General features: G+C 34.8%; 1 protein-coding gene across 6 annotated transcripts in view; it reads right to left on the bottom strand.

The window, feature by feature from the left end:
- Nucleotides 1-616: 616 nt before the first annotated feature.
- FBXW7 (F-box and WD repeat domain containing 7) overlaps nucleotides 617-22,325 on the bottom strand; it is a 230,013-nt gene continuing 208,304 nt past the window's right edge. For all 6 annotated transcript variants that reach the window (XM_045995240.1, XM_045995232.1, XM_045995256.1 and 3 more), the window contains 8 exons: nucleotides 17,975-18,109; nucleotides 13,045-13,168; nucleotides 10,511-10,647; nucleotides 9,272-9,385; nucleotides 7,875-8,056; nucleotides 5,647-5,872; nucleotides 3,644-3,854; nucleotides 617-2,567 (listed from right to left, as the gene is read on the bottom strand). In XM_045995240.1, coding sequence (XP_045851196.1) covers nucleotides 2,299-2,567; nucleotides 3,644-3,854; nucleotides 5,647-5,872; nucleotides 7,875-8,056; nucleotides 9,272-9,385; nucleotides 10,511-10,647; nucleotides 13,045-13,168; nucleotides 17,975-18,109 — 1,398 coding nt within the window. In that variant the 3' untranslated portion in view covers nucleotides 617-2,298. The remainder of the gene's footprint in view (nucleotides 2,568-3,643; nucleotides 3,855-5,646; nucleotides 5,873-7,874; nucleotides 8,057-9,271; nucleotides 9,386-10,510; nucleotides 10,648-13,044; nucleotides 13,169-17,974; nucleotides 18,110-22,325) is intronic.

The raw sequence follows: 22,325 nt of genomic DNA, 5'->3' as shown, positions 1-22,325 counted from the left end.
TGAAAGCACCACCAGAAGGATTTATTTTTTTTTGAAACTCTCTGCTCTTGAAAAGTCTGTCAAAATTCTAGGTCTCTTTCTCCTTAAAGAGCATGGGTGTGAATGTTGACTCTCAGCGAGGGATCTGACCGCTGACAAATCACCTAACCAGTCTGAGTCAGTTCCGCTCTCACCTTTCAAGGACAGAACAGCGCCTACTTCTCAGGGAGGGTGGGCCTTCAGAAATGCCGTGCGGAACATTCCTGGTTAAGTACTCAATATGTGGTCACATTTTTAAAAAATGAACTTTTTTTAAAAATAGGAATTCCAGTTGTAACCATCACAAAAGTTTTGTGACTCTTTGAGGGACCCATATTTTGTATTTATACATTCAGTGTTATCCAGAGTAATGGACAGTGGAGTGTCCTCCTTTGTAGTCTAAGGCTATGAACCCAATTTACATTCTAGGCATATTATTCTAACTTTAGCTGTATGAAACAGGCCTGAAAGTATTGATCTCTATGTCACACTACAGGGAATGCAAAGAAACTAAGACTTTGAGATTTTAAAGATTAGAGACAAACCCTAAATATTTATAATGAAGTATTATTTACTTCAGTGGAAGAAACAGGCATACTAACATGAAAAAACACATTTTATTGCACTTAAGTTATAAGAAAATAAAATTTCTAAGTGAATCAAACCATAGACACAATCCCTTTAAAGGTTGTTTTCCTCCATCATGTCAGGTTGTTACATAACTAAAATTAACCAACTTGAATCTGATTGTTTTAAATCAGACTATAAATAAAACAAAAAAAAATAAACAGGAGGAGGAAAAAAAGATCACCTAGGATACAGTGTTAAACCACTTTCACAGTTCAGCTTGAGTTGTGGCTCTTGGAGAATGAGGCAAACCATTTGACTTTTTCATTCGTTTCGTTTGTTTGCATGTGACGCCTTTACTACAAAAACTGTATAGTTTCTGCTTTGTCAGTTTCTCAGAGCAATAAAACTGTAACAGTTGTTTTCCCAAATACTGTAAAACACTAAGACTGACCAGCAACTTTATTTGTTTTATATATTTTTAAAATATTTTGTCAGTTTTACTATGTACGTTCATCCATTCACCACAGCCCTCAAAAAGAAAAGTTTCTCCACAGAACAGGCGGCAACAGCTCTGTTCCAAGGAATGTGTTTTAATTTTTGCCCAGATAAAAGAAAATAAGCTTTGCACACACTCTCAATTCTTTACTTGCAGGCAAACTTCACTCTTTATTATCTGAAACTCTCCCATTCTCAGCCTCTTAGAGGCACAGATGGTTCAAGTTTCAGTGGCAAAAAGTCTTTTTTCTGTAACCAAACTAGAGCAAATTTGGAATTCAGTCTGGGACTAAAACGTCACAGCAGAAAAAAAATAAAAAAAAATAATTTGCTTTTTTCTTTCTTTCATTTAGCAGCATAAATAAGTTTGGCCACTGGGAGTACAGTACAGGGGTGGGACAACAATCCCATATTTGAAGACCTACTTCTAGCACCAGCATCAAGAATTAAATCCATCTCAGGACTCACAGAACCCAGGACAACTTGCCACCTTTGAGCAACATATGCGTTGAAGAGTGTATGTGGAAGCGACAGTAAATAGATTAACAGAGGCTAATACTGTGATTGATTGACATTGGCAATGGTTGGCAAAAAAAAAAAAAAAAAAAAAAGCTTTTCATGATAACTGTACAAAAACAATTCACAGTAATTTTTTTTTTTTTTTTTTTTAGCTTTTCCACTCCAGAAAAATGACTTTTTGTTGCAGATGCTCTCTATTGAGAAAGTCAGCCAGTCCTTGTTTGGGTGTTATTGCAGCCCCTTCCTAGGTCTCAGTGGTAAAAGGACAGGCTAACAGAATCTGTAACGAAGCTTCAGCGTTAACGCTGCCCAGTGACCACTGGAGAAGAAAATAAAGAAATAATTGCACCTGGTTTGATTTAGAAGTCTCATTTTGCAAAGCTGCCCTCAGTCAAAAGTGAAGCCTTTTATGTGATGAGACAGCAGACGCCTCTTGTCAGTTACGGTTTGTCATGTCTTCCTCTTTTCCTTCTTAGTCTGTAGATCTTTTCACTCTGTTGCCCCAAGCCAACATCCTGCACCACTGAGAACAAGGGATTTTTTTCTTTTTCTTTTTTCTTTCTTTTTTTTTTTTTTTTCTTTTTTCTTCTGTTGTTTTTTTGTTTTGTTTTGTTTTCTGTTTTTTGTTTGTTTTTCAGGGGGAAGGGCAGGGAGTATATCGTCTACACATTTGGACAAATTTGTCTTTTCTGCTCTTCACTTCATGTCCACATCGAAGTCCAGCACCAGCAGCTTGGTTTCCTCAGTTCCATTCCGACTCCCAACTGCACACACCAGCTTTGTGTTTGAGGCTCTGATCCGCCACACAACTCCCCCACTCCCCCCACTCTCCAATGTGACTAGGTTTCGAATAAATTCACCCGTTTTCAAGTCCCACAGTTTTACAGTTCCATCATCTGAGCTGGTAATTACAAAGTTCTTGTTGAACTGTAAACAGGTCACAGCACTCTGATGCTTGTTAGGACCTAGGCAAAACCAAAGGAATTAAATTACTGGTTAGAAATCATGGGTATGGGTAAGTTACACTGTAATTGTAGCCTACTACATTAGAACATACAATAAATGAAATATTTAAAATGCTGCATATTTAGAAACTGTGAGTATTTTAGGATCAGCAGGGTTGCAAGAAAATCTGGTAGCTATTTGTAACTGAAGCATTAACTTTCAAGAGTTCTGTCTTCCAGGAAGCTTGGTTAGCTACTGGGTACGCATTTTGTTTTCTGGCTGTGTAAATAAGAGCTTTCTTCGTGGTGATGGAGATAGATCAGTTTCATGGAGTCTGCTGATGGATGAATGGCAGGAAATCCACCACCCTCACCACTTGGAACTGATCACTCAAAGGCAAAGGGTGAATGACCACAATTCCAAAACTCTGAGGAACAGACACAACCAATGAGTAAAAAGTTGCAGTGCAGGCCCACCAGATGGCCTCACTGAAAAAAACACTTTTCAGGGCTATGACCAATAAAAAGAAGTTAATCATGATATAAAATGTTAACACTGCTGTGCCTCATTTAGTATTAGTGGTTTGCACATGTTTCTTTCTTCATTTTACTGGGTGCTATTATTCCTTCCATCCTAGTTAAGCAGATGGTTAAAGGGTCTAAGTTGAGGCCGAAGCAATTTTCTATCAGAGATGCTCCCCCGCCCCCCCCACCCCCAGTAAGGTAGAGCTTTAATTTAAAATTGGACTACAAATTAAAAAAAAAAAAAAAAGAAATCACTCAAAAAGAAAAAAAAAAAAAAGAGTCTGTTGCTTCTATGACATAGCCTAGATCTTTCTTCACATCGTTCTTTAAGGTTAGGTAGAGTTAACTGTACATGTAGGAAGTATTAAAGTATTAAAAACATAATTTAAAACAATTTCTCAAGGGTAACCTAGTTCTGTCACATCAGAGTGAAAATACTCAGAAACTTATCCAAAACAAGCATTTTTATTTTGTATGAGGTTAATTCTTTTTGTGACATAAAAGCTCCTTATTTCTCTTCTAACAATCCCATTTTTAATGAACACAACTAAAGCTGAGTAGCCAAGACTTACCTTGCAATGTTTGTAAACACTGTCCTGTTTTGATATCCCAGATTTTAACTGTAGAATCTGCATTCCCAGAGACAAGAATATTGTCTTTGAGTTCCATTCCACTTGTTAACGACTGGTGTCCCGTTAACGTGTGAATGCAATTCCCCGTCTCCACATCCCACACTCGGATTGATGTATCAAGAGATCCACTGACCACATGGATGCCATCAAACTACAATAGACACAGCTTATTAGACTAGAAGTGCGATATTCTTGATATTATTTATTGACCTTAATCCTACAGGGAAGAAAAATAAAGCAGGGAAACAGGTAATGCCAGGAACAAAATGAAGTAACAAGGTAAAGTGCAGGTAATCAAGCAAACCTACAGTTTATGTTCTCAGAAGCTTCTATCAGAATTGCTAATTTAAAAAAAAAGATTTATTTATGTATTTTTGAGAGGCAGGGGAGGGACAGAGGGATAGGAGAGAGAGAATCTCCTCCGAGACTACCCTCTGAGCATGGAGCCCAAGGCAGGGCTCAATTCTATGACCCTGAGATCATGACTGGAGCAGAAATCAAGAGTCAGAAGCTCAACTGACTGAGCCATCCAGGTGCCCTCAGAATTGCTAATTTTTTTTATGGTCAATGGCTTCAAACTAGATGCAGGAACAATTAAAAGAAAACAAAACATGTAAAATGAACATGTTACTTTTAGATCATCTGGCCACAGATGACCAGCTAAATATCATGGATCATTCAATAAGGATTGCCATTTGAGTCTTACTTCCCAACAGAAAGTTGAAACTACTGACATAGACCATGATAAATGCTGTGTTTGTTAACAAACCTATGGCATGAAAAGACTAGAGATAACTCTCATGATGTTTAGAAGTAAGTTCCATTAAAACTGTATGTAAAATAAAATTTCATTTACAAGAACCAAGTATTAATTAGGAAATGCACCAATAGGTAATTACATCTGGAATTACAAGAAGTGGCATTTTGATAACAAAAGCAAGCTATATAGCCTCTCTTGTCCTGGAGTCAATAAATATCAATTCCTAGAAGATCTGGAATAATATTGCTACCTCTTTTCTCAATCTATTGGTTTACTTAAATGAGATTATATTTATTAAGGTACTGAACATATCACAAAACATAAAAAACAACTTCAGCCAATTCCCTCTCCTCCAAATTCACAACCTTTTCTAAGTTAATATACCTTTATTATATATCGATATTTTGTGACACAGACACAGTATTCCATGAATTAAGAAACAAATATTCCAAGAACAGAGAACTGTCAGCACTGTGACTATGTACTAATCTTGCTGATCACTAATGAGTAGTAACTGGTAAATAAATTACATAAGTAATAGAAAAATTGAAAATGCTGTCTTTCCGAAAATAAAACAAGACCCATTTTCTAAATTTGCTATTACTCAAGCTATTTCAAAATATTACAATTCATTCCAAAATATCATGTTCAAATGTAAAAAATAAAAAATCAGTTTAGTCAAATTTACTTCATATGACTACACATCAGTAGCCCTTTGATGGTGAAGGAGCCTGATGCAGAAAGCTCCACTTCCACTTTGAATGGGAATGGATCACAATTACACAGTCCATCAACTTTCAGCTATCAAGGCAAAGGGGCAGCTTTTGGCCAAATTAATCCTCTGCTAAGGAGTTTATTAAAATCCAGGTTATTTTCCTATGAGACTATCTACCCACTAACTAATATAGTAAAACATAGAGCTCCAAAGTTTCAGGTTCCAAGACTAATATTTGTATTTTAGAGGAAAAACAGATCACAGAAAAAAATGAAACAAATTATTTAAGTAAGTTAAAAATTTAAGCTTTTCCATGCCAATTTGAAACCATATGTAAACAACAGGATAATTTGATTTGTCTTTTTTGGATTGTATTGAGTCAGCAATTTGACAGTGATTATCTAAGTAAAACAATCTCATGATTCATCAGTAAAGCATCTAAGGGGTAGGAGAGATATGACCTCTTACCTGTAATGAATAGACTCTATTAGTATGCCCCTGCAACGTGTGTAGACAGGTCTCCGTCTCTGGATCCCACACCTTCACCATAAAATCATATGCTCCACTAACAACCCTCCTGCCATCATATTGAACACAGCGGACTGCTGCTACATGACCCATCAAAACATGTAAACACTGGCCTGTCTCGATATCCCAAACCCTAAGAGTGGCATCTCGAGAACCGCTAACAACTCTGTAGGGGGAAAACAAACAAACAAAAAAAGTATTAGAATTTTTAATAGCATGAGAAAATGTGACATATAAAGTCAGTGGTTACTGAACTTTTTCTATTCTTAAGCAGGAACACCCGTTTTCAAAGAAATCCTATATAAAATTTTGATCTATAAACATACAAAAGTCAAGTTATTCTGGCTGGGATGGGAAGTTGGGAAGCCCAGAATTCCACCTGCTTGGTTTCCACATTTATAAACAGCCGTGTAGCACTCGGGGTTCTGTGGGACGGTTTGAAGACTGCTGTACTGCATTTGAAGCAGAAGCAACGGCAGCAACAGCAGCAGCTGCCAGCTCCAAATACATACAAAAGATCTTGATTTTAGAAATAAAAAGCTAATGTGGGCACCATATCTAAAATCTTAATGGGAAAACTCTGGTGGTAGTATTTTGAAAAATTTTGTATTTCTTCTTTATTCTTTCTGCCATTTCCCAAAATTTTAATGATAAACATACATTCTCTTTGTGACTAGGGAAAAAATTTAATAAATGTTATTCAACAAAATAAATCTGAAATTGGAATTTAAACAGTTAAAAAATGTGCTTTATGCCATTATATACCATTATATGGCCTTATACTATTATAATTCTCGTAATGAACTAGTTTTAGAATATCTTCAAACAAAGGCTGCTTATGCTTATAATTATACTCGATAGGTTATGGAGGTATTAAGATATGCAAATTTTGGAGAAGACACACATGGGGAGGCAATAGAAATCCCTTAAAAATTTGGGCCAACATTATTAAAGCTATGCTCTTCTGAAGACTGGAGTGATACAAACATCTCAATCACCTTTGGATTATGAAGGAGAGCTCCAAACTCAGGTATCTGCATGTCATTTTTAAGAGATAAAGATAGGCCACAGTTTTTACATTTGGAAGAGTAGAAAGGAACATCGAGAGATTTAAGGCAGAATATAATGGAAGCTGAAATACAAGTCTCTTAATATCAACTCCCCCAAATTTTAATAGTAGAGCACACTGTTTAAAGTAGATTCAAATTACAAATGAAAAGGTACTTTTATTCACATATTATAAATCTAGCGTGAAATCTACTTAATGTAATGGTTCTCACAAAGATGATGTGGACAGAATTAAAGGTAAGGACTGGAGCGGATTCATGGTAAGGACTGCCAGAGAGACCTTTTTTGACAAACGAAGTCGAAATCACATTTGTTTAACAAGGTATTGTGAAGACATGCCAATAGAAGATCGAAAGGACTTTAATAGAAGGGCTTTGTAGGAGGAGATCAAAGCAACAGCAAAGGCACTGAAAAGAAAAAAAGGCAAGCAGTCTGGATTGGCTGAAACTATTTTGAAAACTGGATTGAGGATTTCTTCCTCGATTTGATAGACAACAGAAGGCTCTCAAAAGGCGGTGATACTATCATAATTAGAAAAGGATTCTCTGTCAGTTGTGTAACAGGTGAGAAAACCAAGTGTGAAAGCTATGTTACTAGTTCAGGTGATCGGTAATGAGAGACTCAACAAAACCCCACAGACCTCAGCTTTTGTCTCTATATAAGGGGACAGGATGGAGTGGGGGCAGGGCTCAGAAGCTGAAGACTCAGAAGCTTGAAGCCTGAATAACTGAATGTGTCCCGCTAGCAGAGATATAAATATTAAAGAGAGAGAGGGAGAGAAAGAGAGAGCGAGAGAGAAAGATTTTTTTTGGAAATGATGAGTCATCAAAGATACAGAACAATAAAGTGCCACCCGAGAGTAGAGAAGAGAGTTTCAAGCAGGAAGCCAACAATGCCATTAAATGAAGAAGGAAATTTTAAGGCAATACACTACTGCTTTGTTAGTATAGAAACATCTTAAGTCTAATAATTAAGGTCTAATTTAAGAGCACACTATCACTATCTCTCTAATAAACACTGTAATATACAACACAAAAAAACCCCTCAAATTCAGAAGTAACAGAGGAAGAATTCCCTACCATCACAGGATTTTCCCTTACCTTTTTTCATGGAGATGCATACAGCGGACAGTGGAAGTATGCCCATATAAGGTATGTATACATTCTCCAGTCTCTGCATTCCACACTTTTAGAGTCCGATCTGTAGATCCACTAATGATGATATTGTCTCTCATCTGTGATGACCATACTCCACCTGTGTGTCCCACTAATGTTCTCAGACACTGGAAAAACACTTAAGATGATTACTTTCGGGTAGAAAGAAAAACGATTTACATAACATTTCAGTAGCTCATTAAAATCTGGGGTAAAGTTATTCACAGAATTTGTCTGGCACATCAGAAAACAATTTTTCACATCAGTATAACATGATACCATCACTATTGATCACTTTGCTTATTCAGTAGCATTATATATTAAACACGGATACAACTGAGGAACAAGTATGTAGAAAGTAAAACACTTCTCATTAAAGGATGACAGCCCCAGCCTGGTCTCTCTGATGAAATAATGCTAAAATTGCAACTTGGCTTCTTCCATAGGAATGGATTCAATGAAAGAATGCCAACCGTGTTAGGTGTGGCTACATACCACATTTCATCTGAATCTGCCCCAAGGCAGTAGTTAGGAGCCAGGCAAGGTACTTCTAGACAAGTAAAGACAGATATTAAAACTCTGAAATAAATCCAAAACTAATATTACACTATGGAAATATGAAGCTGCCTTAAAAAAATGTTAACATCTGACTTGGAATATTTAGAAGGTTCTTGCCCAAGAATCAGCATGCTGTAAGACATTTTAAAGACAGGTTTTCTCCCCCTCACATTTTCCTGTTTTTTTAGCTGGTCAATTACTTAATTTATGAAAACATTCTCCAGTGGACAGATAAAAATAAGTATTCACCACAGAACCATTAACGTGTAATATTGCATGCAGTGAAACTGATTGCTTGGACTGCTTTTTTCTTCAAACTCCTACTTAAATACTGTAGCTGCCTTACTTTTTCATCTCACCCGGCTTAAGATAGTCTAAATTAACATGATTTATTTAACTTCTAAACTATAGGTAAGTTATCAACAACGAAGTCTACAAAGAAAAACAATTACCCCTCAATCATAGTTTTGAAGAAGTTTAAATAGGACACTATAACTGAGATGGCTAGTAAAAGTGGGAAAAATAAAGCCAAGAAAAAGATAAAGCACCTCTGTAAATATCATACAATAATGAAGTCACAAAGATAGACAAACTATTTACAGGAAAAAACTAATGACATCCCTATCCTGAGGAACATTATCTTTGTTGCCAGGGAAAAAACTAAATTAGAAGCTCTGATATTTGTTATCGAAATAAGCTGCGGTCAAAAATGAACCCATGTTTTCCCTGGTTGATCTTTGCAAAGACATATACAAACAGTGAAGTGTAGAGAGAAGTAAGCTTACTTTGCCTGTGACTGCTGACCAGACTTTTAAAGTGTTGTCATCAGAACCACTAACTATTCGGTTACCACAAAACTGCAAGCATGTGATCACATGATCATCATGTCCTTTCAGAACCTACAAGATAAATGTACAGATTTGAAATGTTATTAAATTATGTTTTTTAAAATACTAGTGAAAAGAAAAGCCATAAATAGGAACAGCAATCTACAGTCTATTTCTAAAATTATAATTTATATAAAACACAAAGTATCATCCTTCCTGAATGATAAATCAAGTATTAAACATTTTATTTTTTCCAATTCTATGATTTATATGAGCGATACCAACTATTAAAATTGAGTGAGTCAAGACATCATAAAGATGGTTCAAACACAAATCTATAATAATTTATCTGTTCAAACAAAAAAATATGCATCTCTGTTTTGCAATTTTCACACACAAAAACAGAAGCACCTACAAACTAGAAAGACAAGAGTAATAATAATTATCAACTTATTCAAATTAAAACACAAAAGGCCTGGGGCTCCTGGATGGCTCAGTCAGTTAAGGGTCTGACTCTTGATTTTGGCTCAGGTCATGTGATTGAGCCCCCAATAGGGCTCCATGCTGGGTGTGGACCCTGCTAAAGATTCTCTCTGTCTCTCCTCCCTCTGCCCTTCTCCCCCCACCCACTCGCACCGGCTCACTCTCTCAAAAAACAATGCTTGTCATAATCTATACATATTTATCTATACATATTAACAGTATCTTCCCTAATTGTTTTCCAATTGTATAAATACATCTAAGAATTTCAAGCATTTTGCCACTATTTATATACTTGCAGTAAGACAGAAAATCAGTAATATGCTTAAATTTATAAAAATAAAACTCACAAGAAACACCCAAAACACAAATAGGCACTCCTCAAAAAATCATGTTCTAACTACATGGTCAGAGAGCAAGCAAATTCTCAGGTAAACATATATGACACAAAATTCAACAGGATATTCAGAAATTTTCATTTACCTAAGGTAGAATGACATGCACTTCAACTCATCTTTTATTCAAGTACAGTTAATTGTCAGACTGGAGAAATTAGCAATAGAGAACTATCATCCATTACACGTTCAGTTATTTAAAAATACACTGTTTTCTTTCTACAGGATATAGATGTCAAGTTACACTGCTGGCCAAGAAGAGCATACTAGGTACCAACACTGATCAGTGGTTGCTGTTAATGTTATGCCAGAGTTCAGTTACCTTAGGAGATCTGAGTTCTCCTCGCCTCCAGTTAGTATCAATTCTGTGCTGCCGGATGTATGCACTTTTCCATGGACTGTGTATGAAACCTGGTTTTATTACTTTTCTTCTCTTGATGTGCAATGGTTCGTCGATACCTAGAGTTTTAAAGAGTGAGAGTATAACTGCTGTCGGTAATAAAAATTACACATTTTATAATATATCTAATTTCCTCCCATGCTCAAAACCACTCAAATACAGGATGCTGCCCAATTTCTAAGAGTTATTATAAAACAATAATATAAAGTTTGCATTCTCTATGGCATGTTTCCATATTGACTTTTTCATTTCTTTTTCTAAATAATCCTATGAATTGGATTCATAGGTTTATTGAATTGGTGAGGATGTGCAGAAATCTGAGCCCTTATGCAATGTTTGTGGGAATATAAAATGGCATAGCAGCTATGGAAAATAGTATGGTGGTTCATCATAAAAATTAAACATAGAATTACCATATCATCCAGCCATTCTAATTCTGGATATACGCCCTAAATAATTAAAAGCAGAAACTTGAACAGGTATCTGTACACCCATGTTCAGAGGTGCAATCATTCATAATAGCTGAAAGGTGGAAGAAACCCAAGCGCCCATCAATGGATGAATGAAGAGGCAAAATGTGTGTACACACACACACACACACACACAATGGAATATTTATTCAGACTTAAATAGAAGGGAATTCTGACACATGCCACCACATGGATAAATCTTCAAAACAAGTATACAAAATGAAATAAGCCAGTCACAAAAAAAAACAAATACCATAAGATTCCACTCTATATGAGGCATCCAGAGTAGTCAAACTTATAGAGATAGAAAACAGAAGGGTGGTCTCCGGGGGCTGCAGGGAGGAGGACTAAGGAGTTACTATTAAATAGGGATGGGCTTTCAGGCAATATAGATAAAAAAGTTCTGGAGATGGACTGTATAACAACACAAATGTACTTACTGCTACTGAACTGTACACTTAAAAATGGTTAGAAGAAATTCTGTCTTAGGTATATGTTAGCATAATTTTTTTTAAAAGTCATTAAAAAATGATTGTATGAGAGAAGGTAAGGCAGGGATGATTAATCCCATTTCGTATAATATAGATTCTTGAGAAGAGCCTTCTCTTCACTAATTAGTCCAAGTTACGGACAGGGCAGAGGCAGGATTAGAAACCAACTGTCTTAGATCTTAACCTTTCACTCACCTGTAACTTCCTTGAAGGGGAGGATAACCTACAGAGTATCTGTCTCATGCTCTATGATTGTTTCTAAAAATTTTTGCTTATCAGAGATAAATCATATCTTTATTTTTTTTTCAAAAATAAAATTTTTTGTATGCCTGCTGGAAAAAAAGATTCTTTCTTCAGTAAATATGGATGATACCTTCTCTTCTACTAAAGAAGGGAGATTTTTTTCTTTTTTTTGATTTTTCTTTCCACAGTTTTCAAGAACATAAGCTCCATGATGGGAAGATAATGGGAGTTCATTATTATATCCCCAGCATTTAAGAATGTCTAGCCCATAGGAGGTGTTCAATAAATATTTATGGAAGGAAAGAATAGAATATGGAATATTTGTCAATATAATTTTGGGGTTTCCCTTATTTTATTCTATTCTGTTCTATTTTGTGAGTGAGTGAGCGAGTGAATAGTCACTCATTCCTGTGGATTCCAGTCAGTGAGTATGTCTCCCAAGGACAGCTGCAATTATAACCTTATCTCTAATTGTAAATACTGGAGAGGCAGGACACCTTTCTCATCCATAAAATCACTGGTAGAAATTCATATATATCTTATTTTAAGCAAAAGTTTATATTTAGGTCTTTTGTCTTTTATTTTAATTGAGGTATAACTGATATACTATATTAATAACAGGTGTACAGCATAGTGATTCGATATTTATATACATTGCAAAATGGTCACCATAATGAATCTAGTTATCCTCTGTCAATTCACAAAGTTACTACAATATTATTGACTATATTTCCCATGCTTTCATTTTATCTCCATGACATACTTATTTCATAACTGGAAATTGGTAGTTCTTAATCCCCTTACATCATTTTGCCACCCTCCCTCCTCCACCCCAGCAACCCTCCCCTTGGGCCACCATCAGTTTGCTTTCTGTATCTATGGGTCTGTGTTTTGTTTTTCAGGTTTCCTTTAAATCATCCTCATCTTGATCTTTTCATTGGTTATTAATTTTACTAGAGACTGGGAAGCAAATCAGATCTATTTCCTATTAGTTACTAGTGCTCAATAAAGGGGTTAGCTCCAAGATTTGGCTCATCTGAATGTGTGGAATAACCTGTGAATTACTAGGTGAATGTAAATAAAGACTCATTCTTGATTCTTTGATAGGCTGCCAAAGTTCTTTTCTCAGTTATCCACTACTTTAGTCTACACACACATATAACTTCTAATTTTTACTTTTTCTATTTGTTTTCTAAATCATTTTGCTTTTTCAAAGTATAAAGATCTTTCTCTTTGTAATTTTGAACCTTACCCTCTTCTTTGCATTTCTCTCTCCAGAGAAGGTTGTCTTCAGCCAAAATTCTCCAGTAGCGACAGGTCTGAGCCGCTTGTAGCAGGTCTTTGGGTTCCAGGAATGAAAGCACATAAAGTGCCAGCTATGGAAAGGAAAAAGCATAATATACCCATGTTTTAAATATATATGTGTGTGCATGTGTGTGTGTGTATATATATATTTAACATATAAATAATTAACTTATCTAGAACAATCTTCTATAGAATGAAGTACTTCTAGATAAATGTAATATAATTCTACATTCTATTTTCTTTAATTACAAAAGGGAGTACTTTCTAATAGTCAATCTTAAATATATACCAGACTTAAAAAACTTACTGTATTTTTTATGAACCTTATTCCACCAACTTCACCTCTTCAAGGAATACTTATTAAGCCTCTCTGTCTCTGCTTTTGTCTTTGTTCTGTGAGCCTCAACCCGAGAATTCTACCATTTATGTATATAGGTATACTTTACTAGTTGTTTAGATTCTGTGCTTTTCTCTCCCCATGACCATGTAAATTCACTGAAGACAGGACTTAAATTAAGAAATGAGATTTCGGGGCGCCTGGGTGGCTCAGTGGGTTAAAGCCTCTATCTTCAGCTCAGGTCATGGTCTCAGGGTCCTGGGATCGAGCCCTCCGTCGGGCTCTCTGCTCGGCGGGAAGCCTGCTTCCTCCCTCTCTCTCTGCCTGCCTCTTTGCCTACTTGTGATCTTTGTCTTAAATAAATAAATAAAATCTTTAAAAAAAATGAGATTTCTAGATATTCTGTGTGATATGATGTCAGATCACTCCTGATATAATTAATAGTTCTTTACCACAAAAGTATTTATTATCACAATAATGAACTTTTCAAACATTTATACCCTTTACCAACAATTAATAAACTGCTCCACAGGCATATAAAAGTAATTAGGTTCTAATTACTTTACATTGTTTATGGGGGTTTTCTCGATGGGCCAGATAGATTTTTTAGGTTTGAAATAGCTCTTTAGTATATCACTGATTTTAAAATTTGGTTTCCAATATTTCCAAACCATCAACTTTTTTTTCAGCATGTATAGTCAATTCAAGTAAATAAGGGCAGAAGAGAGGAGAAAGAAGGGAACTGTAGCTTCTGAGTATGCTTATCCAATTAGCCTCACTAATCACATAAAAATTTAAGTTATGATATTAGAATCAAAATGAGCTAAACACAGCAATAAAGTTTAGTTTTCATAGAAATTAAATTGTAAGTATTAAAACAAACTATCATTCAAATGGCTAAAGGCCATATGGGGAGTAAAAGCACAGTTTGAATTGTTTTCTGATACTAAACAGTAATTACATGACATAAATTGTGCTTACCCAAGAACTTTGCATATAGAGAGTTCATCATTAATCACATATTTATTGAGTACATTTCATATAGGAAGTACTCCAACCAGTCAGTATTCAATTTAATACTACTACTACTATTTGACAGTAAAAATATTTCTGTGGCATAATCAGTTTTGGTCTATCAGAGAAGCTCATTTAGTCGGAGTCATTTTAAATAAAAAGGCATGACTATATATTCAACAAGCTACATATATGTATGTATGTATACACATATACAAATACACAAACACGTATATATCTCAACACTGTACTTCTTTAGTGGATACTCCATAAGTCACTTAATTTTGAAATTATTCAATCTATCAAAGCCCGGACAAGTTTCCTCAGTGTCAGTATACCAGTAATGGAATGACACCATATTCTTTTTCTTCTATGTGAAACTGATATCTAACATAAAAATTATCAGGCACAAAGTTATACTGGTGGAAAAGAGATGCTATTTAGTGCCCAAGATATTTAATATGGTCACATGAAAAAGGGTCTTCTTTGCTTTAGTTATCCAGCTGAAGCAGAAATCAGGTAATTCACAGAAACAGTCACTGGATCTTAAAGGTTAGAAAGCAAATCCAGAGCACCTTAAATTTCAAAGGTACACCCCAAATCATCAGTTCCAGTATCCTTCATTACTGGTGACTGTGAGATCATCTAGTCTAGGGTCTGCCTGCTTTATAGAGTAAAGAAACACTTAAGAATGTTGAAGCGCTAACCCCACAGGTAACTGGCACACTTTCCTTTAAAATAGCAAAGACCCTAACTCAACCATGAACTTCAACTTATTCTATTTAAATCTAATCAGTTCTATTCAAAATATCTAAGTATTTCACAAAACACACAGAGCAAAATAAAAAATATGAAAAAGAAAATCAGAACCAGTAAAAATATAAATCAGAAAAGAAGGTTTAAACCAGGGGAAAGTAGAATACAAATATACTGGCAACAGTATCTTACATGGTTTTTTAATTAAACTGCCAAGCAAAAAGGGAATGGCAATTAGTTATACAATTCTTAGTGTTTATTATGGAAGAAGTATACCAGGTCCTCAAAGGAAGCAAGATTTTGTCAAGTGGGGTTCTTTACAGGGGCCAGAGAGTGGGCACTGTCCTGAACTACATCCTTAGAACACCAAAGCAGGGAATTACAGGTTTCTTCCAGCCAACTAAAATGGTCTGGCTAATGCAGTTTTCTATTCATTTGTCCTAAAGGTAAAATCTAGATAGTAATTCCTCCTAAGGACTTCCACTAGACAGAAGCTCTTAAGTTGAAAATCTGTTTCATATATTTAACTTTTCTTTGACCAAACTTGAAATTTCAGTGAGAGTCCCTCTTTTTTTGTTCTTCTCTTATATAACCTACATTAGAGACCACTATGTCATACTTGAGAAGTAGATAATACTTTCCCAGAACTGCTATATTTCCATGGATTGAACTAAGCTGAAAGAGGGAGGGAAAAGAATAAAGAAAATGCTGGCTGATCCTATATTAAGAATTTAAGTTTTACTCTAGGCCATCTACTATATCACTATGCTTTTCTTGGTATTTACTTACAAAATAAGGATAATGCTGTTTATCACAAGCCTCCCATGTGAGACTAGTGAGATTTTTATCAAGGTTTTAAGATTAATATGTGTTGGTAAAGAGCTTTGAGATCTGTTGAAAGGAATTATATGAAAATTATTTTAAGTCCATCCTGACATGAAGGTAATGATGTTTTTATTTATTTATTTATTTATTTATTTATTTATTTATTTATTCTGGGTAATGATGTTTTAAATAATAATAGTACATAGTCTCTGATAAGATAATAGTTTCCTTAAAGATTTAGACCTATACCATTATTTCTCCACATATAAAAAAAAAAGCATTTTTTTTCCCCAAAATGGGAAATGCTTCCTACTAGTTGAAAAAAAGGAAAACATAGATGATCTGCAGAGTCAGGGCCCTCTCTCATTCTTCTATCTACGCTTCCTTCTATTTCCTCAGGCAATCTTTTAAAGGAGAGTAATCTAAGAAAATCTTTATTGCATTTGTATCAGTTATCAATAATTTGTGCTTAATTCTTAGACTCTTAGAAATATTTCATATTCTCCTGACTTTGAATCACATTTTTGAGTGTTCAAAAGTAACTATGCAAATACAAATAAATAAAACAAAATAATCACCCTTCATAGAGATAAGGGGACAAACAAGACTAAGCAGAAGTCTGTATATTAAAAAAATACTACCTTCTAAAATAAGGAGGACAGCCAAGGAAACCATGAATAATAATATCAGAGGTGACTAACTTTACTTTCAGTCAAATACTTATAAAAGTGCTACCTATTATGAATGTTCTTCTGGAAGCAAAGAGAGTTTATATCATTTCCTAAGCCAATTCCATTCAAAGGGTTCAGTTTTAGAATGAGCCAGCAAGAATAAAAAAATTCTTTCTATGACAATGCAACTTTTTTTTAACCATTAAAAAAAATTATTCCAAAGCAATAACAATTCAGTTTTGTTTTTTTCCTGGAGTAATGCTTAGTTCTTCATACATTAAATATGATAAGACTAGTTTACTCATATCCGATGTGAAATTATTTTTGAGACGATGTTTAATGTCCATAAGATATTTAGAATGGTTATCTAAAAGAGTTGACTCTTTTCATATTTGAAGTTTCCAGATCATTTTCAGTGGTATATTACTGTTTTATATATTGTCTTCTTAGCTGACATATAATTAGTGGCACATATATAATTTGTGAAAATATAAACCATGGTGACATTGATTATTTAATTTTACATTATTTGTTTGCAGACAGAAATGAAACTGTGAAGCATATAACATCAGTAAAAGAACTACATCAAAGCTATAAAAACAAATAAGCATAAATGATTCCAAAAGAAATGCTATAAGGATATAATCAATGCAGGAAATCTATGATTGTGTATGTGTGTGTGTGTGAGAGAGAGAGAGAGAGACAAAGATGGGGGCAAGAAGAGGAATGATCAGTAGAAAAAGATATACATGTGAAATTCCATATTTTTCAAAATAATTACACAATATAAGTTAACAGAACTTTAATTTATAGAATCACAAAACTGTTAAGGACTATTAGGGACTTTGGATAAATAAACAACAAAATAAGAAAAAAAACACTGCTGTTTTAATAAAATCAGAATTTCTAGAAAATCTACTACTATATATAATAAATGTACCATGACAACTAAAGGCTGGACTTTAAATAACCTGGGGGAAAAAAACTGAGATAAAGAAATAATCAAATTAATGGAACTCAATTGCTTACTCTATATATGATTTACAGCAATGGTGGAAAGAAGTCACCTAATAAGTCCATAAATATACTTTAATCTGAAAATGATATTATTAAGTCATGGCAGCTTATCATTTACAACTCTCTTTAACACTAATTAAGAGTGTTAAACCGACAATACTGAATACCATAATTAGCATGACCATGTTTAAAGATGGTTGCTGTTGAATTATATTTTCAAATAGCACCCAATGAAGAACGTAATTGATAACCCTTACCTCTTTAGGGAGCAAGGAAATGAAGTCTCGTTGAAACTGGGGTTCTATCACTTGCATCATATGTTTTACTTGAGTTGGTTCACAACTATCAATAAGCTCATCTAAAGCAAGCAATTTCTCTGGTCCACTCCAGCTCTATAAAAAGGGAAGCAGAAATTTTTATTATTTTAATAGATATCTCAAATTACAAGCTCATAAAGGAAAACCATATTTACACATAACATAAAAGGTGGCTACTTACAGTGAAATTTTCTCCAGAAGTTATTGATGTGATAATCAATTAGTCTCATCAAATTTACTAGCTACCTTTATTTTTTTTAATTTAAAAAAGCCATGGTTTTGACAAATATTTTTGCACTACATTATTTATTACAAATATTATATGTTCATGTACCATCAAGATATTGGCTGAGAAACCAAAGTTTTATCTGGAAACATCAGTTTGGCTACTGAGTAAATAGGGTATTTTGAAAGATGATCTTCCTTTCTCTGTATTCTTTCTAGTGGGCACCATAAAATTTTTGATGGTGTTAATAAGGCACTCATCTGAGAGTTAAGAAACTGGCAGCATCATTTAGAGAAAAATTAATAACTGTATATACTGCACATCTGACAAGTGCCTTCCACAAAATAAAAGAGCTTTGATTTATTATGTGAAAATAATTTCAGATAAAAAGTAGCAAAAATATGAAACAGTAACTAACTTAGTAATAAAATTAGAGTATGAACAAAAGGATCAGAAACAAAGTACTACATTATGGAAAAACAAAAACACATCATAATACTTTTAAAAATATGAGCTACTTTAAACTAGACTAGGAGATTATTTAAAACATCTTTTTTTTTTTTTTTTTTTTTGGCCAGTGAGGATCATCTGCACAGAAGAGCCGTGACTCTTAAAAGGAAAAATTAAAAAGCTATGTGAATAACTTAAAATGTTAGAATTCCCCCCTCACAATAATCATGTAAAACATTTACTTTATTTTTCTTTAAAATTTTTATTTATTTATTTGCCAGAAAGAGAGAGAGAGTACGCACAAGCAGGGGGAGCGGCAGGCAGAGAGAGAAGCAGACTTCCTGCTCAGCAGGGAGACCAATGTGGGGCTCAATCCCAGGACCCTGTAATCATGACCTGAGCTGAACGCAGACGCTTAACTGACTGAGCCACCCAGGCGCCCCACATAAAACATTTAAATAGCCTTTTGATATTTAAGTGAAAGAACATCCTTGAGTAGGATGATTTAGGTACATTTGTGAATTATGATGTCCATTTTGGAAGCAGGTGAAGAGAGAACAATATTTGGGGTTTGGAGCTACAAGGATCTGGATTTTAACATTCCATTTCTTGCTCAAATTAGGCACCTGGATCTTATAACATGTGAAATAGATAACAACCGAAAACTGAGATATACTGAGGATACAGGAAGCCTTCTTTAGAATATTTTTTAAAGTATGTAAAAAATGTTTTACCCCCTTAAAATCTACAATGAATTTCATTTCTTCTTTTTTATCATAAAGTATAGATTATGTTAATACTATCAAACATTTCAGCCGTATTCCTCCCATAGTACTTACCACAAATATTACCTTATTTAATCAAAAAATTCTGGGAAACATTCGCATTTTACCCCCAAATATGAGGAAACACAGGCTCTAATAAATCATATTGTTTCATTTCTACATATACACGCACCTAGAACCTTCACCCTTTTTAATTAGGGTGAGGACTGACACACAGAAATAAAAAATACTCATATGCATGTATCTGCATACACATGACCAATTAAAAGCAGTTAATTTCAAGTTTGATCGTCTTGTTCAGTTTTCCTCACACAGATTTAAATCTCTTTGACAAAACTTACACTGATCAATCTCCACTCATCTCTGATCATTTAGTATTAATACTATAAACTCTGATTTGCTGATTTACATTCATTCCTCTCAGGACTAAAGGTGGGCTTTTATAACATGTTGTGCCTCTGCATCTATATAAGGATTCACGGACACAACTATACGGACATGCCAATGTGGGTGATGAACAACTTATGCTAACTAGATTAAAATGCAGCTTTAAATAACTCTATAGCATAATAATTTTTTAAAGATTTCATTTACTTATTTGAGACAGAGCAAGAGAGAGAAAAAGCAGGAGGGGGGTGGTCAGAGGGAGAAGCTGACTCCCAGCTGAGCAGAGAGCCTGACGTGGGACTTTATCTGGGGACTCTGGGATCATGACCCGAGCTGAAGACATATGCTTAACTGACTCAGCCATCTCAGCCATCCAGGAGCCCCTTAATGCAAACTTTTAAAACCCCTTTGCATATATGAATGCCTGACCTAGAAATAGTTTTTGGAAGTGTTTATGGTTAAATTTTGATATGAAAATAAGGATATCGTAGGTAATCTTTTACAGTGAAAAGTGAAAATCTTTTGACATATTACTACTCTATATACTTTACATAGATTAATGACATTAATAGCTACTATGAATATTTCTACTTCAAGGTAATATACATATTTGATGTTTCCTTTTTTAAATTAATGTATGTTACTGTTTTCTTAAGAAAAAGGAATAGAAAAACATTATCGATACATGATATATAAGTGCATCTTTCATCAAGGATTTTAGGAGATAGGGTGAAGAATGAAAAAAGAACAGAAGACAAATAACTGATTCCTACCTTAAACATTAAAAACTATGTTAGAAATTTCTACATACTTAAAGTAAAGTCCATGACAAAAACTATGCCTGCATAAATGATTTTTTAAGATTTTAATTACTTATTTGAGAGCGAGAGCGCATCAAGCAGGGGAAGTCACTGGGGGAGAAGGAGAAACAGGCTCCCTGCTGATCAGGGAGCCTGATGTGGGGCTTGATTCTAGAACCCTGAAATCCCGACCTGAGCTGAAGGCAGATACTTAACCGACTGAGCCACCCAAGCACCCCAACAATGTTTTTGTTTTAAACACTATTTGGGGGCACCTGAGTGGCTCAGTCAGTTAAGAGGCTGCCTTCAGCTCAGGTCATGATCCCAGGGTCCTGGGACCAAGCACCGCATCGGGCTCCCTGTTCAGCAGAGAGCCTGCTTCTCCCTCTCCCTCTGCCTGCCTCTGCCTACTTGTGTTCTCTACCTACTTGTCAAATAAATTTAAAAAAAAAACAAACTTAAAAAAAATAAAAATAAACACTAGTTGGTTTAACAAGTCAAATAAAAAGCATCTCTTGATTTAAATTATATATACATTCAGCATAGGGTACTTTGTGACATTTTATTGAAAAGTACACCACAGACAAGGATTAGCAACATAGGCTGTAAACTAGATGGTAAATGAGACTGTTTCCACAAGCACACATATTCAACAGTCTCATTGTTCATTAAAATCACATCTCTTCAATGGTTCAAACAAGGGTATGAGCCATACAGATACTTTCTTCTCTCTAGCCTGGATTTCTTTCTTAACTCCAGACTACTATATAAAATTGCTTACTCGAAATGTATTCTAAGATATGTAATAGAAACAGCATTTCCATGATCCTTCTCTTCAAATATGCACATCCACAATCCTCCCTATTTCAGTAAAATGTAACTCCATTCTATTAGTTGCTCAGACCAAAAACACTGGAGTCATCCCTCACTCTCCCATTCTCATCACTGTTAGATGATACCTGTCCATCAACAAATTTAAAAGTCTTTTTTTTTTTAAGATTTTATTTAACAAATTTAAAAGTCTTAAACTTCAAAATATATCAGAATCTGACCATTAACTAAATTCATCTAGTTACTTTTATCTCTCACCTGGATTATTCCTATAACCTCTTACTCAGTCTCTCAGCTTCCCACCTTTGCTCTCCTCATTCAGTTCTCCACAAAACAGCGATAATCTACTTAAAACCCTCTAGTGGCTTCCCACTTCAAAGCAAAAACCAAAATCTTTAGGTTGGCCTATAAGGTTCTAATTTCCTACTCCTACCCCTCTTGTTTCCTCGCGTTAGCCATAAACACATCAAGCATTCTCTGCTCAGAGCCTTTTCACGTGCTATTCCTGCAACATTCTTGCCCTTGATATCCACATGGCTTGTTTCCTTACCTACTCTGGACAACCTTTCTAAAATTGCAAACCAGTTCCAACACCCCCCTCCCCATTCCACTCCCCTCCTGACTATAAGTTCTGTGAAAAAAAAGGGTATTGGTCTGTCTTGTTTACTACTGTATCCCAAATCCAAAGGAGAACCTAGCACCTGACAGGAGCTCAGTAATGATTTGCTGAATAAATAAATGAATCCCCAAAGAATCAGGAAAAACCACACCACCACAATCTCAAAATTCTCTCGAGAGTATTTCTAGTATTT

The sequence above is a fragment of the Meles meles genome, chromosome 2 (assembly GCF_922984935.1).
Source record: "Meles meles chromosome 2, mMelMel3.1 paternal haplotype, whole genome shotgun sequence".
NCBI lineage: Eukaryota > Metazoa > Chordata > Mammalia > Carnivora > Mustelidae > Meles > Meles meles.
This window is presented reverse-complemented; position numbering and strand designations above follow the sequence as displayed.